Below are 19,101 nucleotides of genomic sequence, written 5' to 3' on the forward strand. Positions count from 1 at the left end.
TGCCTAGTGAGCGGTTAGCGATGGTGCCACTCACAAGCAAGAATGACCACAGAAGGCATTTACAAAAAAAAAAAAATTGTTTGCACAGTATAAATCGATGGAGCATTGTTAATCAGGGCTGTGGAGTCGGTGTCCATTTTGGTGGAGTCGGAATCAGTCGGTATAAAATGGACTGACTCCTAAAATAAATAATAAATTGGGTACAGTAGTTCAATGCAGTTTGTTGGGAATATTTTTTCACAAGAGTTTGGGAAAGTTGTGAAGTGTCCTATAAATGTCTGTCCTATTCCTGATCTAAGGGTGTAGACTTTTAGCTGAGATTAATCTGTGCTACAGTAAATTTATCACTTAAACATGATCCATGTATGAGGGAGTCTGTCATGGAAATTGAGGAGTCTGAGGTTTGGCTTACCGACTCCACAGCCCTGTTAATAGTAGTGGACAACCTCTAACACACTGAATTCCAATAGAGTGTAATATACTCGCTGTTTGGATTCACCTTCCAATCATCACTGGTTTTACACTTCTCTCAATTGAATCAGACACGAGCAGTCACATGATGATCACCAAGATGTTAGGATAAGGCTATGTGCCCACGATGCAGAAATGCTCTGGATTTTTCCTGAGCGTTTCTGCATCTCCCTGGCAGAAAAAAACGCATGCTGATTTTACATGCGGTTTTTCTGCCAGGTAGAAGCGTTTTAAACATGCGATTTCGCATGCAAGTTGTCAAGCGCTTTTCCAAGCGACTTAAGCATCACTTGGAAGAGTATTCGACAACTTAGTCACACTATATAAATCCATGCAACCGGCATGGATTTATAGTAGTGTGACCAAGTTACGATGCTGCAAATGCAGAATCAATAGTAAAAAAACAACAAAAAACCACCAAAACATTATACTCCCCTTCAGATGGACTTTGGTCTCCTTAGAGATGCGTCCGGTATCTTCGGCGGCTCCCGATGCCCTAAAAAGGACCTTCCATGATGTCATTTAGTCATGTGATGTTCACGAGACCACCACATGACTAAAATAAAGTCACGGAAGGTCCTTGCAGACCACTGCCGTAAGCCAAATAGACAGCAGCACCGGAAAAGTGAGTATAAGGTTTTTTTTATTTTAATTCTTTTTTAACTACAGGTACTATGGAGGAGAGTCTCCTCTTCTCCAGACCTGGGTACCATCCGCGCATTGAACCGCATGATATCCACACGTGTAGTCATGCGGTCCAATGCAAGTCCATGGCGGCTAAAGCACCGCGATTCTGCAAAATTAATGGACATGCTACGGATTTTTCCACAATGATGATCCACAGCATGTGCACATGCGGATTATCATTGGAGAATATTGCAAACCTTCTACCAAGCGTTTCAGCTGCGGAATTGCCGCTGCACAAACACTTAAAAAAAAAAAACAGTGTGCACACAGCCTTACACTTATTAGTCAACATTAAAGCCACAAAATGGCCAACCTTACTCTGGATGTAATATAAAATATAACATTTATTAGTGATAATTTAAAAGTACATAATAAAAATAGAAATGAAAGAATTGGGGAAAGGAATCACAAAAAAGAAAAAAATGAAAAAAAAGGGGGTTCACAAAGGAAAGTATCAGTAGTGCCAGGAAAAAAAAAAAAAAAATGCACAAAATAAATACATCAACCAATACACCACATAAAATGTAAAAATATTATGTATGCAGGTAATAAAGTGAGATAGTGGTAAAGTGCATGTGCTAGTATACTTCTCACAGTATTAGATGCATATCAATATAACACAAATAAAGTGGGAATGGTATACAGGAATAAGGCATGTGTTACATATTAAGACTGGTACTGACCCGTGAGACCTGGATCCAACGCGCGTTTCGCCGGAGCTTCCTTGTGAAAGCTCCGGCGAAACGCGCGTTGGATCCAGGTCTCACGGGTCAGTAACAGTCTTAATATGTAACACATGCCTTATTCCTGTATACCATTCCCACTTTATTTGTGTTATATTGATATGCATCTAATACTGTGAGAAGTATACTAGCACATGCACTTTACCACTATCTCACTTTATTACCTGCATACATAATATTTTTACATTTTATGTGGTGTATTGGTTGATGTATTTATTTTGTGCATTTTTTTTTTTTTTTTTCCTGGCACTACTGATACTTTCCTTTGTGAACCCCCTTTTTTTTCATTTTTTTCTTTTTTGTGATTCCTTTCCCCAATTCTTTCATTTCTATTTTTATTATGTACTTTTAAATTATCACTAATAAATGTTATATTTTATATTACATTTAGTTTATGTGTCCTATATATAGGTTCTATGGCTAAAATTGACATTTACATCTATAAAAATTTTTTTTTCTACACTCTTTTCTAATTATGCAACCTTACTCTGGGTAGCGCACCTCTACGTGACGTCATAAGTACTTACCAACCCTTCTCCAGGTAGTATGCAGGGCTGTGGTGTCGGTAAGCCAAACTGATTTAACATCAGTATTTGTAAGCTAAAAATCAGGAGTGTGACAGTCAGGAAAAATATAATAAAAACACGTCACCATTTCTTTAATCGCCCACTGCAGGTTTTGGCTTACAAATACTTATGTAAAATACTAACCAAATATTCAACATGTGAATGTGGCCTAAGGGAAACATCAGCACAGAAAGCTCAGGGTATCTGCACACCTGCAGGAGTAATTGACATGTTGTGGATATGAAACTCGCACCGCAAGTGAGTTTACTTTGAGTACAAAAGCCTAGTAGGCAGGAGATGCCTATTAGTGTTGAGCGAGTATGTTCTGTTAACCCTTTCGCCGAGTATGCTCGGGCCGAGCTCCGAGTATTTACAGCTGCTTGGTGATATGTTTGAATCGGTCCAGTGTGCATGTTTTGCGACAGTTTTAATACATGCGAGGAATGCCTATTTCTTACACATTCCTCACATGTAATAAAGATGTCAAACAGTTGCAAAACATGCACATGGGAGCGATTTAACCTTATCACCAAGCAGCTGTAAATACTCGGAGGTCGGCCCGAGCGTACTCGGCGAAAGGGTTAACAACATACTCGCTCAACACTAATGCCTATATAAACCATCCACTTTTCTGGAACTGTCAGACGCTGCGTTTTTGACAACGAAAACAAACAGCACCAAAAACAAATCGTAGGCGCACAGACTTACAATTTTAAAGAAGTTGTCCGGTACTTTATATTATCCCCCCAGGGCCCCTAAGGATTTTTGTAAATACCTTACGTTGCGGTTTCTGCCTGTGAGCGGAGCTATCCATGGCCGCTCACTGGCATCACGTGACCCTGCGCCAACGTCACGACAAGTGAGGCATGACTCAGCGCTGGGGTCCCCGTGGTGGCTGCTGGGTTGTGGGCAGGGTTACCCCCCACATCACACCCAGCATCCACCGCATGCTTTCCCAATGAATGGGGAGAGGCAGAGCGCGCGGTGGATGCTGGGTATGACGCTGATGGTAACCCCACCCACAGCCTAGCATTCACCGTGTAACGCAGAAGACAGAGACCCCCAACTGCTGCCAGCACTTGTCAAGTCAGCAGATGTCAGGGCCGGCTGCAGCAGAGGGTCACGTGATGCCCGTGAGCGGCCAATGATAGCGGCGCTCACATGCATTATCTCCAACTTAGGTTAATAACAAAAATCCTTAGGGGCCCTGGTGGGATACATTGGGGCATGAGAGGGGGAGGGGAGTACTGGACAATCCCTTCAAGCTGTCTTTTTCCTTATCTTTGTTTATCCAGAGGTCTTGTACACATAATGCGACTGTTATCAAATGTCACTATTTGATGCATCTCAGACCAAAGACACCCTCCCCCTCCAAATAAGGTCTATAGACTTTTAATTTGACACATATTTAGACATTCATTTTTAAGTGAGTCACAACTTTTTGCACAGCAAATACACGCAAAAAAAAAGAAAAAAAAAATGTAAAAAATGTCTTTTTTTTTTTGCACCAAACTTGTGAACCACATGCGACATTTTGAAGAATTTGAAGCAAAACGTGATAAAATACCTGAAAAAAAAAGGGACTTTAAGCAAAGACAAATGGTAAATTAGAGCCTGAATGCCAGCAAGAACCTAGCGGGGTGGGAGCGGGGGCTTCACGGGAGAACGACAGCTCAGTATGAGGGAGGCAGACTATAGACACACACGACAATGCGCACAACCCACTTACCATGACTGCCACAAGAACACTGACAGACCCGAACCCACGTGAGTACAAAAGACCTCGTGCGCTTGCGTCATTCACGGGGGGCGTTACCGACCGCGGATCCCTCACTCCGTTGTAAAAGGTCACTAAGAAGCCACTTGACGGACTAGTAATTCAGACAAGTCCTGCTCGTCATTAAAAAATGATGAAATAGATTACCAAGAGATAGCTCGGACCGCGGGTGCGGAAGAACTACTTCCGGTAGGAATGTCACGCGCTACCTTTAACCTTGAACACCGAACTTGCCCAGAACGTTCTGGAAAGCAGACCCCGGAACCAGTATGCATTATAATCCCTAGTGAGCGCAGCGCAGCTCTCCTCCGCTTACTTGCCATTGGAGTGAGGGGTAGTGGGTGGGGCCTCGTTTGGAGGCGTGCTAGTTCCGGAGCTGGCGTGCATCCTGCCTGGATGACCTCACGTGACTCGCTCAGCAGCTTGAAGGTTTGAACTGTTCGCTCAGTTAGTTGCAGGCACGTGTGTGACAGCAGCGTCCATCTTTGTGTCCCCGATCTTCGGTAAGCTGTAGTGTGGCTGTTCGCGCTCCGGCCCTTATGGCTTGGCGTGTGCTTGTAGCCAGGGTTTTCTTCTGAAGTGGCATTTTTAAGTTTCTGGTGACTGCTGTGTGGAATGACTTTGTCCTCTGGATCACCCTTAGTTGTTTCTTCATCTCCTTAGTTCTCCTAATACCAGCCCTTTTTCCTCTTGTAGAAATGCTTCGTCTGCCAACTCTTCTCCTAAAAATGCGCCCTGCGTATCGTGAGCTGCCCCAGCACCTCTGTCGAGCCTATGCCAAAGATGTCAAATTTGGGGCAGATGCCAGAGCTCTCATGCTGCAAGGAGTCGATCTTTTGGCAGATGCTGTTGCTGTCACAATGGGACCTAAGGTAATGGTACTGTCCAGGGAGATGGTGCATGGTATAGTTAGAGGACCTGAGGGTGTTCTGGCGTGTCTTTCAAGTACAATTTCTGTGTGTTAATTTGACATGATCTGCCCTTGTTAACCCCTTAAGGACCTTGGGTTTTCCTGTTTTTTGTTCCCAGAGCCATAACCTTCCTATTTTTTGGGCAATATGGCCATGTGAGGCCTTAGGCTGTGTGCCGACGATGCTTTTTTAATGCGTTTCTGCAGTGTTTTTGCTGCTGCGGAAACGCATTAAAAACACATGGTAGAAGGGCAGCAATGTTCCCCAATGATAATCCGCATGTGCTATGCACATGCTGTGGAAATTTCTGCTGCGGATTATCATTGCGGAAAAAAAACGCAGCCCTTCCAATTATTTTGCGGAAGTGCTGCGTCTTTGCCGCCATTGACTTGCATTAGACTGCATATTACGCATCACTGTATATGTAGATGCGTAATCCAAGCGTTCTAATGTGCGGATGGTACCCGGGTGTAGATGAGAAGAGAGTCTCATCCACACCCAGGTACCATTAAAAACTGTAAAAAAAAAAAAGAAAATAAAAAATGTATATTTACCTTCGGGCGGCCCGCGGTGTGCTCCTTCTTGCTTCCCGTCACTTCGGTGGATTGAAGGACCTGCGCTGATGTCAGAGTCATGTGACGGGTCACGCAACGCTGACGTCGGCAGGTCTTTCAATCCACCGCTGTCGGCAAGGGAGGATGGAGTGTAAAGCAAGCCACCGGGGGCCATCGGAGGGTAAGTATACATTTTTTTTTTTTTTTATTTTTACCACTCTCTCGGGTCACACTATATAAATCCTAGTTGTCACAAGCACTTTCCAAGTGATGCTAATCGCTTGGAAAGCTCTTGTCAATCCGCATGCGTTTTTTCTGCCAGGGACATGCAGAAACGCTCAGGAAAAAATCCTGAGCATTTCTGCAACGTGGGCACATAGCCTTATTGTTTTGCGGGACAAGTTGTACTCTTAAACGCCGTCACTGGTTTTACCATATCGTGTACTTTAAAACTAGGAAAAAAATTCCAAATGCGGTAAAGTTGGGGAAAAAAAAAAATGCGATTCCACTTGCTTTGTTTTTTTTACCACGTTCACTGAATGCTAAAACTGACCTGCCATTCTTATTCTCCAGGTCATTACGAGTTTATAGATGCCAAACATGTATAGGTTCTTTTTTAAGTGGTGAAAAAAAAAACAAACAAAAAAAAGCTATTTTTCGGGATCTGCACGTTGAGCTGGCGTTTTTATTGATTCCATTTTGGGGCAGATGTGATGTTTTGATCGCCCGTTATTGCATTTAATTGAAATGTTGCAGCGTCCAAAAAAGTAATTCTGGCGTTTAGAAATTTTTTTTCTCGTTACGCCATTTACTGATCAGATTGATAATTTTTTTTTGTATTGATTGGGCAAATCTGAATGCGGTGATACCAAATATGTCTATATATTTTTTTAATTTTATTTTGAATGGGGTGAAAGGGGGTGATTTAAACTTTTTTATATTTTAAAAACTTTTTTTTTTACACTTTGTACTTGCTTCAATGGTCTCCATAGGAGACTGGAAGCAGCCGTTTTCTGATTGCTTCTACTGCATACAGGCGACAAGCAGATCGCTTGTATGCAGTAGAAATGCTCACTTACTATGAGCGCCGACCACTGAGTGGCGCTCATAACAAGCGAGACATGACAACCACAGGGGTCTGCTGCAGACCCCAGGTTGTTATGCCCACCCATCGGTGTCCCGCGATCACGTGGCGGGGTCACCAGTGGGCGTGGCCAATAACGCATTGCTGGCGCGTCGTTGTTGAATGCCGCTGTCAGACATTGACACCGGCATTTAACTCGTTAACAGCGACGGGTGGATCGCGATTCCACCCGTGGCTGTTGTGGGCACATGTCAGCTGACATGTTCCCTGTTCAGAGCTGAACCGGGGGTGATGGCCTGGGGCGTACTAATACGCCCCAGGTTATTTAGGGGTTAAAGGAGTTGTCCACTACGTTTTGTAATGCCCCCAATGTGTTCAACCTGTGGAGAGAAGAGTGTTTCTAATTACTTTGCTTTGTTTATTGCCTGTGAGCGGTGCTATCGCTGACCACTCTCTGGCATCACATTACCCGGCTGCAGCTGGCTCTTGCTTCCGCTGATGTCACGTCAAGTGAGGCGTGACTCAGTGATGCACTCCCCGTGGTGGATGGTGCGCTGTGGGTGGGGTTTCCCTGCGCAACCCAGCATCCCCTGTGCACGTTCACAGTGAATGCATGAAAGCGCGTGGTGGATGCTGGGCTGTGACGCGTGGGGAAGCCCCGCCTACAGCCCAGCATCCACCGCGAGGAGTGCATAAGATAGCTCTTTTCTTCACCCTTTATGATCTAGTTTCCACTCTTTACATTCTACTGAAACTGCCCTCAGTAGATCATTAGAGATTTTAGTAACAGCTAAATGCAATGGTCTGGTCACTACTCTGCTAATTCTCCTGGGTCTCTCTGTAGCATTTGACACTGGATTGCCAGCTTCTCACTATGCTCCTCTCTCTTGGCTCTCCTCCTACCTCTCTGACTGCTCCTTCACTATCTTTTGCTGGCTCCTCTTCCTCCCCTTTTCCCCTTACTGTTGGGGTTCCTCAAGGATCGGTCCTAGGCTCTTGTTCTCCTTGTACACCGGCCCTATTGGAAAAACAATCAGTAGATTCTGTTTTCAGTACCATCTCTATGCTGATGACACCCTCTTCTCCTGACCTCACCTCTACATTGTTACAAAATACCAGGTATTGTCTTTCTGCTGTATCTAACATGTCCTCCCTCTCTCTAAAACTGAATCTGTCAAAAACTAACCTCCTTGTGTTTCTTCCCTCTACTAACCTACATATGCTCGATATTACCATTTCTGTGTAAACTCTGCTATTACTCTCCAATAACAAGCCCGCTGTCTTGGGGTCATGTTTGATTTAGGTCTTTCTTTCACTCCTCACATCCGATCAGTTGCTCGCTCATGTCGCCTACACCTCAAAAACATCTCTAGAATTCAACAATTTTTTTTTTTACCAAAAACTTTTACTGGGAGGAAACCTACAGAGTAAAGCAGTACATAACGTATAATAATTAGACCAAAATTGTCCATATTAAGTACTGCCCATCTAAGACTGTATAGTAAGCTAGGTCATCTAATACAGTCAACAATAAGAGAGGAGGGGAAGCAAACAGCCCCCAAACAGATGGACCAAGACAACATGGTTATAAATATACAAACATGTTTTACTGATTAAAAAAAACACACAAAATAAGGTGAATGGATAGCATACAAGGGGATACACAAGTGGACATCCCTGAAGCACACGGCCAAAATGATAGATAGATATCTATCTATCTATCTATGGTACAATATTGTGTACAATAGTATATAGAGGAAATCAGGTATTAATTATAAGGATCTAATCCTGTCTAGAGTCCTCATATATGCCAGCGTCAAAAAATACAACTAGCGGTCACTAAATCTATATATACATTCCATTGTCTACCCATATTGGGAATAAGTAAATTATCTGAATAGTATGGGGACCTCTGTGCAAGAACAAACGCCAGTGCTCCATCCCTGACGCATGTTTTGGCGAAGCCTCTTTTAAGGGGTGTAAAACACAAGTCACAAAAGGTCATATAAATAGGGCCAACAAACCAATAGGACCTGCCAAAGTGTGTCATGTGACACATCCAATCACATGGTGATCAGCTGACCAATAACAATCGCTTAGGCAACAGGCTGTGTATATTCAGAGATACCTAGCGCCGCCAGGAACTGACGCATGTGGCACCATGGCAACGAGGACGCGCAGCGGTGGCATCACCCAGACCCACGGAAACCCGAGGAACATAGGGAGAAGATGGCGCAGGTCAGCAAGCGTGCAGGGGCCAGGAAGGTCATATATATATATTAAAAATATTGCCAATAAGGCTGCATATGCACAAGATAAAAATCAATATGAAGTACTGAGCCATTATAAGGAAGCACCAATCATAGAAAATTACATTCTATATACAGTTATATGAAAAAGTTTGGGCACCCCTATTAATCTTAAGCGTAATGTTTTATAAAAATTGGTGTTTTTGCAACAGCTATTTCAGTTTGATATATGTAATAACTGTTGTACACAGTAATGTTTCTGCCTTGAAATGAGGTTTATTATACTTACAGAAAATGTGCAATCTGCATTCAAACAAAATTTGACAGGTGCATAAGTATGGACACCCTTATCATTTTCTTGTTTTCAATACTCCTACCTACTTTTTACTGACTTACTAAAACACTTTTTTTTGGTTTGGTAACCTCATTGAGCTTTGAACTTCACAGCCAGATGTATTCAATCATGAGAAAAGCTACTTAAAGTGGCCACTTGCAAGTTGTTCTCCTGTTTGAATCTCCTCTGAAGAGTCGCAGCATGGTCTCCTCAAAACAACTGTCAAATGATCTGAAAACAAAGATTATTCAACATAGTTGTTCAGGGGAAGGATACAAAAAGCTGTCTCAGAGATTTAACCTGTCAGTTTCCACTGTGAGGAGCATAGTAAGGAAATGGAAGAACACAGGGACAGTTCTTGCTAAGGCCAGAAGTGGCAGGACAAGAAAAACATCAGAAAGGCAGAGAAGAAGAATGGTGAGATCAGTCAAGGACAATCCTCAGACCACCTCCAGAGAGCTGCAGCATCAACTTGCTGCAGATGGTGTCACTGTGCATCGGTCAACTATACAACGCACTTTGCACAAGGAGAAGCTGTATGGGAGGGTGATGCGAAAGAAGCCGTTTCTGCAAGCACGCCACAAACAGTTGGCTGAGGTATGCAAAAGCACATTTGGAGAAGCCAATTTCTTTTTGGAAGAAGGTCCTGTGGACTGATGAAACCAAGATTGAGTTGTTTGGTCATACAAAAAGGCGTTATGCATGGCGGCAAAAAAACACAGCACTCCAAGAAAAACACTTGCTACCCACAGTAAAATTTGGTGGAGGTTCCATCATGCTTTGGGGCTGTGTGGCCAATGCCGGCACCAGGAATCTTGTTAAAGTTGAGGGACGCATGGATTCCACTCAGTATCAGCAGATTCTTGACAATAATGTTCAAGAATCAGTGATAAAGTTGAAGTTACGCAGGGGATTGATCTTTCAGCAAGACAATGATCCAAAACACCGCTCCAAATCTACTCAGGCATTCATGCAGAGGAACAATTACAATGTTCTGGAATGGCCATCCCAGTCCCCAGACCTGAATATCATTGAACATCTGTGGGATCATTTGAAGAGGGCTGTCCATGCTCGGCGACCATCAAACTTAACTGAACTGGAATTGTTTTGTAAAGAGGAATGGTCAAAAATAGCTTCATCCAGGATCCAGGAACTCATTAAAAGCTACAGGAAGCGACTAGAGGCTGTTATTTTTGCAAAAGGAGGATCTACTAAATATTAATGTCACTTTTCTGGTGAGGTGCCCATACTTATGCACCTGTCAAATTTTGTTTGAATGCAGATTGCACATTTTCTGTTAGTACAATAAACCTCATTTCAAGGCAGAAACATTACTGCGTCCAACAGTTATTACATATATCAAACTGAAATGGCTGTTGCAAAAACACCAATTTTTATAAAACAATAAGCTTAAGATTAATAGGGGTGCCCAAACGTTTTCATATATCTGTATGACATATAATATGAAATGGTGCTCGCAGATAATAGCAATATATAATACACTATATGTTATATCTCGCGAGCAGCCCAGGATCAATAAACAGTGGAGGATCTCAACACAATGTCAGCGTACAGTTGAAATCCATTTCCAGTAAAGTCATACATGTATGGCGGGTCACATATTGACAGGCATAGAACCTATATACCGTATTTTTTGGACTATAAGACGCACCGGACCATAAGATGCACCCCAAATTTTGGGGTGGAAAATAATTTTTTTTTTTTTTCTATAAGATGGGGGTCCATCTTATAGTCTGAATAGGTACAGTATCTTGCCTGGGGGGTAGTGAAGCGAGGGTCACGAGTCAGGGTCCCTCAGGAAGTCTGCGGCTGCAGCAGAAGAGGTCAGATGCTATGGCGCTTGTGCTGGGGCCTGTGTTGGGCTGGGGCCGGGGGATGTACCGGGCTGCGGTCGGTGTCGGACTGTGAGCGGCAAAGCAGTGCGGCCTGCGCAGGTTTCCGGTGTGCGCGGCCATCTTCCTAGAGCTGTGATCTACAGGAAAATGGCTACCGGTATGCCCATGCTCCGGCGGCCATTTTCCTGTAGATCACAGCTCTAGGAAGTTGGCAGCTCACACCCGAAACCTGTGCAGGCCCCTGCTGCTCACAGTCCGACACCGGCCCTAGTACCGGCCAGGCACAGGTGCCTGTCCCAGCCGCTCACCTCTGCTGGCTTCGACCACCGCGTTCCTGGAGGGCCCTGCAATCCCACTTTACCACCACCGCAGGTAACGTTCGGACCATATGACGCACCCCTGATTTTTCTCCCCAATATTGGGGAGCAAAAGTGCGTTTTATGGTCTGAAAAATACGGTATATATAGTACAGACCAAAAGTTTGGACACACCTCATTTAAAGATTTTTCTGTATTTTCTTGACTATGAAAATTGTACATTCACACTGAAGGCATCAAAACTATGAATTAACACATGTGGAATTATATACTTAACAAAAAAGTGTGAAACAACTGAAAATATGTCTTATATTCTTGGTTCTTCAAAGTAGCCACCTTTTGCTTTGATGACTGCTTTGCACACTCTTGGCATTCTCTTGATGAGCTTCAAGAGGTAGTCACCGGAAATGGTTTTCCAACAATATTGAAGGAGTTCCCAGAGATGCTTAGCACTTGTTGGCCCTTTTGCCTTCACTCTGCGGTCCAGCTCACCCCAAACCATCTCGATTGGGTTCAGGTCTGGTGACTGTGGAGGCCAGGTCATCTGGCGTAGCACCCCATCACTCTCCCTCTTGGTCAAATAGCCCTTACACAGCCTGGAGGTGTGTTTGGGGTCATTGTCCTGTTGAGAAATAAATGATGGTCCAACTAAACGCAAACCGGATGAAATAACATGCCACTGCAAGATGCTATGGTAGTCATGCTGGTTCAGTATGCCTTCAATTTTGAATAAATCCCCAACACCCCAGTCACCAGCAAAGCACCCCCACACCATCACACCTCCTCTTCCATGCTTCACGGTGGGAACTAGGCATGTAGAGTCCATCCGTTCACCTTTTCTGCGTCGCACAAAGACACGGTGGTTGGAACCAAAGATCTCAAATTTGGATTCATCAGACCAAAGCACAGATTTCCACTGGTCTATTGTCCATTCCTTGTGTTCTTTAGCCCAAACAAGTCTCTTCTGCTTGTTGCCTGTCCTTAGCAGTGGTTTCCTAGCAGCTATTTTACCATGAAGGCCTGCTGCTCAGTCTCCTCTTAACAGTTGTTGAAGAGATGTGTCTGCTGCTAGAACTCTGTGTGGCTTTGTCCTGGTCTCTAATCTGAGTAGCTGTTAACCTGCCATTTCTGAGGCTGGTGACTCGGATAAACTTATCCTCAGAAGCAGAGGTGACTCTTGGTCTTCCTTTCCTGGGGCGGTCCTCATGTGAGCCAGTTTCTTTGTAGCGCTTGATGGTTTTTGCAACTGCACTTGGGGACACTTTCAAAGTTTGCCCAATTTTTCGGACTGACTGACCTTCATTTCTTAAAGTAATGATGGCCACTCATTTTTCTTTACTTGGCTGCTTTTTTCTTGCCATAATACAAATTCTAACAATCTATTCAGTAGGACTATCAGCTGTGTATCCACCAGACTTCTTCACAACACATCTGACGGTTCCAACCCCATTTATAAGGCAAGAAATCCCACTTATTAAACCTGACAGGGCACACCTGTGAAGTGAGAACCATTTCCGGTGACTACCTCTTGAAGCTCATCAAGAGAATGCCAAGAGTGTGCAAAGCAGTCGTCAAAGCAAAAGGTGGCTACGTTGAAGAACCTAGAATATAAGACATATTTTCAGTTGTTTCACACTTTTTTGTAAAGTATATAATTCCACGTGTTAATTCATAGTTTTGATGCCTTCCGTGTGAATGTACAATTTTCATAGTCGAGAAAATACAGAAAAATCTTGAAATGAGAAGGTGTCCAAACTTTTGGTTTCTACTGTATATAAAAAAACCCAAAAAATTAAAACCCCCCCCTAAAACATAAACCACCGTGGATCACCAGGTATGTAAGGGGATGATCACAAAAAAGTTATGAAACTCAAATTTTCATTGTGTACATTGGGATGGACAGTATTCAAAGTCCAAATCCACCTGGCATCAATTTAACGTTCACATCACGTATAAGCAGAATTCTGATACAGCTGAATTTTTAGATGTCACGATCCGGAGAGATGGAGATGGTGCCCTTCAAATATAGAAAACCAACTTCCATTAACATGTTACTACATGCTTCGTCCTCACATCCTGTACACATGGTGTAGTTGGTTCCCGTTGGACAGTTCGTGCTTCTCCGCAGGAACTGTTCAACAGACCATGAACTTGAAATTCGGGCAAGAGATCTTATGTCCCATTTCTATGAGAAAGGTTATAGTCGTAGGAGTGCTAAGCGGGCATATAATAGTGCAAAATTCTCTTCCAGCCATGATCTCTTATATAAATCACATGGTACCAATGACCATGAAATAGTGTGAATTATAACAAGATACCATACGCAAGCGTCGGCAATGCGACGCGTACTAACGAAAGCATGCCCCGTCTTGAGAGCTGACCCGGTTTTAGCTAATATCGTACCCAAAAAACAATTGATTATGTTCCGTCGCTCTAAGAATCTTCGTGATCGACTCGTGAGTAGTCATTATATGAGCGATTCCAAACCTAAATTTCTCTATCGCTTCATTGGGGGACACGGGACCATGGACCATGGGTGTATGCTGCTGTCGCTAGGAGGTTGACACTATGCAAAAAAAAAGGAAAATGGCTCCTCCTCCGCAGTATACACCCGCCTACAGGCACAGAGCTCACCAGTTTAAGCTTAGTGTCTGTAGGAGGTAGACCTGGATCCTTCTGATCCAACCCTGATGTGTTTTATTAATGTTTGTTTTTTCTCTTTCAGATACAGCTCTTCAGGCTAACAGGGCACATTGCGTCCCCTGTTAACCCACTAGCGACCGAGAGAGCAATGTGGCTACCCCCACATCGCCCACTCTCTGACCCGCTGGGCATGACTTATCCCCTGTCACCTTAGTGTGTCTCAGGGTGATCTCGGTGGCCAGTCCTAGCCTGTTCCCCACCCCAGCCCCCTCCTCGGAGCGGCCTGGGAGGGAGACTGTGGTCCCAGCGGGTGACCTTCCCCCAGTTGTCTGGGGTTGACACCGTCTCCTGCACTGTCCAGGACCGGAGGAGGAAAAGCCAGGATCCCCTCCTATCCAGGAAGGCATCCTGAGACCATCCTCAGGAGGTGAAAGGAACGGACGATTAGCGGACTCGCTACTGCCTTTTAGCTGCAGGTACCAGCCCTCTGGTCCTCCCCCCTCCCCATCCAAACATGGCGCTTAACAGCGCTTCCCTGGGCTACTTCCTCCTTCTTCTCCCTTACGCGCGGCAAATCTGCCGCACTTTTTCTCCGACGGGGGGGGTATGTGTCCTGTGGGCGGTCCCGCTCCGATGCCCATACGCCCCCTCCTATTTGACCAATCACGACCGAGGGGCATAGTGACACTTCCTTCATGCCTTTCCGCGGACCTATCATCGGGGGGCCTCTCAAGCCTTCCCATCTGCCTATCGGAGCCTCGCGCACTCCGTCATCAACGAGCGTCCTCTGCACCGACGCCATCGCTCTGCCGCACGCAGCTCCCTATCCCGTCGGCACCTACTGCGACCAGCTCCAACCTCACCTTCTGAGCCTTCAGGGGGACACGAGATCGCTTCCCTGCAGGATCGGGTAGGCTCTGTCATGACACAAGCCCCCCATCCCTCTCTGCTCACGGCGCTCCCCTCTGCAGTATCCCTGGTCAGGCACGTATGCCCAAACCCAGGGAGCCCTCAGTCCATTTCTCTCACATTCACATAGTACGCCTGTTCTCTTTGCGGTACTAAGTGGCCCGTGGGTCTCACTACGGCCTTCTGCTCGACCTGCAAACCTCCCGCCATGCTGGCACCCCAAGATCCCCCTGCCGCTCAGGACGTGGTAACCCCCTCCCCTCTAGAGTGGGCTGTTGCTTTGTCACAGTCTGTCTCTGACCTCACCAAGGTTTCTCAATCTCTGGTGCAGGTCTTAGAACGCTTGCCAGAACGTTTGCCTATGTTATCCACGGCCACCAGCGCTCCGAACGTCCGCACAGACGATTTGCAAGCACCCCTGCCCCCTCCTCTCGGGCAGACGGACGGCACGTTCTCAGAAACTGATTCACGCAAGCTCATCCTCCAGCTCTCCAGACTCCAAGATGCTCCCTGCGTCTCATTTAACAACGACATTGTCAGCAAATGGACGGAGTCACCATCTGTGGATCCTCCCGTCTCTGGCCTTTCCTTCGCCTCCACTTGGGTATCAAAAGCGGTGTCCGCATGGGCCAAGCAGCTCAGACAGGGCATCCTAGCAGGGGCCTCCCCGGATGATCTGGCCGACTTAGCTGATCAAATCGGCCACGCCGGGAAATATCTGCTTACGGTGTCCCTCGACTCCGCTGCATGCTCAGCCCGGGTTTCCAGTAATCTCGTTGCCTTACGTAGAATTCTTTGGTTTAAAGCCTAGAACCCTGACCCGGCTTCCAAAAGATCTCTAACTAATCTTCCTTTTCAAGGTTCCAGGCTGTTTGGCTCCAAGCTAGATCAGATCATCTCTGATGCTACTGGGGGTAAGAGCACCTCCCTCCCCCAGCCCAGACCCAAACGCCCTTTTCCTAGGAGACGTTCCCTTCAGTTCTGGTCCTTTTGTCAGTTCGCTCAACTGAACCCCTCCTCTCAACAGGACCTTAATCCAGCACAGCGGGACAGTCGTAAACCCTCCTTTAGGCCTACGCCTAACTGGCGCCCAAAGAGTCGCTCCTCCAAGTTCTCTGGATCACGATCTCGATCCAACAGGTTTTCCTCAACATGACTGGTCACTCCCACCTGGGACTTCTCCCAGGGTGGGCGGCCGTCTCCTTCTATTCAGATTCTTGGCTCCCGACAATAGAGGATGCCTGGGTCAAAGAAATTTTGACTTCCGGCTGCAAAATCGAGTTCGATTCCAGCCCATGATCACGTTTTCTCAGGTCCCGCCCCCCACAACCATCTCTGCTTCCCGGTTTCCTCCAAGCCACCACTTCTCTTCTACGCTCAGGAGTCATAGTCCCGGTTCCTGTTCAGGAAAGGTTTTCCTCTTTTTACTCAAATCTCTTCGTCGTCCCAAAAAAGGACGGCTCACTACGTCCGATTCTGAACCTCAAACAGCTAAACCGACATGTACGCATCCGACAGTTCAGGATGGAGTCCCTCAGGTCTGTAATCTCCTCAATGGAGGCCAGGGAATATCTATGTTCAGTGGACATTCCGGATGCATACCTTCACATCCCAATCTGCGCGTCACATCAGAGGTTCCTACGCTTTTCCTTCAAGAACGCGCATTACCAGTTCACTGCCCTCCCCTTCGGTCTCGCCACAGCCCCGAGGGTTTTCACGAAGGTGATGGCGACAGTTATGGCCATTCTTCGAACAAGGGGAATTGTAATCATCCCCTACCTCGACGACCTGTTAATCAAAGCCCCCATGTTCAGGGACTGTCTCCACAGTCTCCAGATCACCTTGAACACTCTCTCCCGGTTAGGCTGGCTGATCAACACTGACAAATCCTCCCTGGTCCCATCCCAACGCTTAACCTTCCTAGGGATGCAGTTCGACACGACCCGTGCTCGAGTCCTCCTTCCAAGGGAAAAGATGAACTCCCTACGACAAGGAATCCACATCCTCTCCGACCCAGGTGCACACTCCCTTCGCCTATGCATGAGTGTCCTGGTAAAGATGGTAGCTGCCATGGAGGCCGTTCCTTTTGCCCAGTTCCATACCCGGTCCCTTCAACTAGCCCTTCTCTCAGCTTGGGGCAAGAATCCATCGTCTCTAGATCGACGCATCAAGTTGCCTCGCCAAGTAAGACGGTCGCTAACCTGGTGGTCCCGCCCTCCTTCCTTCAGACCCGGGAGATCATTCCTTCCGCTTCGCTGGCAGGTGGTCACGACCGATGCCAGTCTCATCGGTTGGGGGGCAGTCTTTCTACAACACACGGTCCAAGGCCGGTGGGGCCCCCACGAAGTCTCTCTCCCCATCAACATTCTGGAGATAAGGGCCATTTACCTGGTGTTGCGCCACTGGCAGAAGATCCTGGCAGGGTTCCCAGTCCGTGTACAATCTGACAATGCCACGGCCGTGGCATACATAAACCATCAGGGAGGAACGCGCAGCAAGGCCGTCCTAAAAGAGGTGGCAAGAGTGCTACTTTGGACCGATAAGATGGTCCCGGCAATCTCAGCAGTCCACATTCCAGGGGTCGACAACTGGGCAGCCGACTTTCTCAGTTGGCAGGGCCTCGCCTCAGGAGAATGGTCTCTCCATCCCGAGGTGTTTCACCAAATCTGCTTACGGTGGGGCACGCCGGACGTCGACCTCATGGTGTCCCGGTTAAACCACAAGGTTCCGTCCTTTGTAGCTCGGTCCCGCGATCCGCTAGCAATCGCCCAGGACGCGCTAGTCATATCATGGTCTCAGTTCCAACTGCCCTATCTCTTTCCACCTCTACCTTTTGATCCCTCGAGTCATCAAAAAGGTCAAGACAGAGGGAGTAGCCTAGTAGCTCCAGATTGGCCCAGACGCGTCTGGTACGCAGATCTGGTAAATCTGCTTGTCGACTCCCCCTGGAGACTACCAGACCGTCCGGACCTCCTCAGGGTCCTATTGTTCATCAGAGTTCTCGTTCTCTGAGTTTAATGGTATGGCCATTGAGGCCGCGGTGTTGAAGACGGCATGCTTTACTGACAATGTCATTCAGACCCTAATTAATGTCAGAAAACCCGCTACCTCGCGCATATACCACAGAACTTGGAGAGCCTTTTTTCGTCACTGCGAACAAGATCAGCTAACTCCTATGTCCTTTTCTTTGCCAGTCATTTTGGCCTTTCTTCAGTCTGGCCTAGAGACGGGACTATCTCTCAGCACTCTCAAGGGCCAAGTTTCGGCCTTCTCCATTCTATTCCAACGTTACTTAGCTGGCCGTCCTCAGGTCAGGACGTTTCTACAAGGGGTGGCCCACCTGGCGCCCCCCTATCGCCCTCCAGTGGAACCATGGGACCTTAATATGGTCCTAAGCGTCCTACAACAGCCTCCATTTGAACCCATTCAGGATATTCCAGCATCCCTCCTTTCCTGGAAAGTGGCTTTTCTGGTGGCTGTTACCTCTATTAGAAGTGTTGCAGAACTCGCAGCCCTCTCTTGTCGGTCGCCTTTTCTGGTATTCCATCAAGACAAAGTAGTGGTCAGGCTGGTGCCTTCCTTTTTGCCAAAGGTGGTTTCCGCTTTTCACATTAATGAGGACATCGTTTTGCCTTCCTTTTTGCCCTGCTCCAGTGCATCCACGGGACAAGTCCCTGCACAAACTGGACCTGGTCAGAGCTTACGTGTGTACTTTTCCAGAACGGCCTCCCTTCGGCGCTCGGATGCCCTTTTTTGTCATCCCTGAGGGGCATCGCAAGGGTCTCCCTGCTTCCAAGTCAACCATCACCCGTTGGATACGTTCGACCATCTTTGAGGCACATCACAGCTCGGGCAAACCTCCCCCTCCCGGAGTAAGGGCTCACTCCACCAGGGCGGTGGGGGCCTCTTGGGCGGTCCGCCATCAGGCTTCGGCCTGTCAAATCTGCAAGGCCGCAACATGGTCTTCTCTTCGCACCTTTTCAAGGTTTTACAAGGACCA

At 46.5% G+C, this 19,101-nt stretch overlaps 2 protein-coding genes across 4 annotated transcripts in view; one reads left to right on the forward strand and one right to left on the reverse strand.

The window, feature by feature from the left end:
- Positions 1–4,534, reverse strand: part of HSPE1 (heat shock protein family E (Hsp10) member 1) — a 51,575-nt gene extending 47,041 nt beyond the window's left edge. Inside the window, exons 1-2 of one of the 3 annotated variants that reach the window (XM_073647952.1) lie at positions 4,197–4,447; positions 2,429–2,501 (exon numbers count right to left, since the gene is read on the reverse strand). In XM_073647952.1, the coding sequence (XP_073504053.1) occupies positions 2,429–2,501; positions 4,197–4,267 (144 nt within the window). In that variant the 5' untranslated portion in view covers positions 4,268–4,447. The other 2 variants (XM_073647954.1, XM_073647955.1) reach the window with 2 other exon arrangements.
- A 26-nt stretch (positions 4,535–4,560) lies between these two features.
- The window catches only part of HSPD1 (heat shock protein family D (Hsp60) member 1), a 182,750-nt gene continuing 168,209 nt past the window's right edge, over positions 4,561–19,101 (forward strand). The window contains exons 1-2 of the mRNA XM_073647951.1: positions 4,561–4,747; positions 4,941–5,116. Coding sequence (XP_073504052.1) covers positions 4,943–5,116 — 174 coding nt within the window. The 5' untranslated portion in view covers positions 4,561–4,747; positions 4,941–4,942. The remainder of the gene's footprint in view (positions 4,748–4,940; positions 5,117–19,101) is intronic.

This window comes from Phyllobates terribilis, unplaced genomic scaffold (genome assembly GCF_046119375.1).
Source record: "Phyllobates terribilis strain yellow unplaced genomic scaffold, ASM4611937v1 Scaffold_9__5_contigs__length_417890890, whole genome shotgun sequence".
NCBI classification, from domain to species: Eukaryota; Metazoa; Chordata; class Amphibia; order Anura; family Dendrobatidae; genus Phyllobates; species Phyllobates terribilis.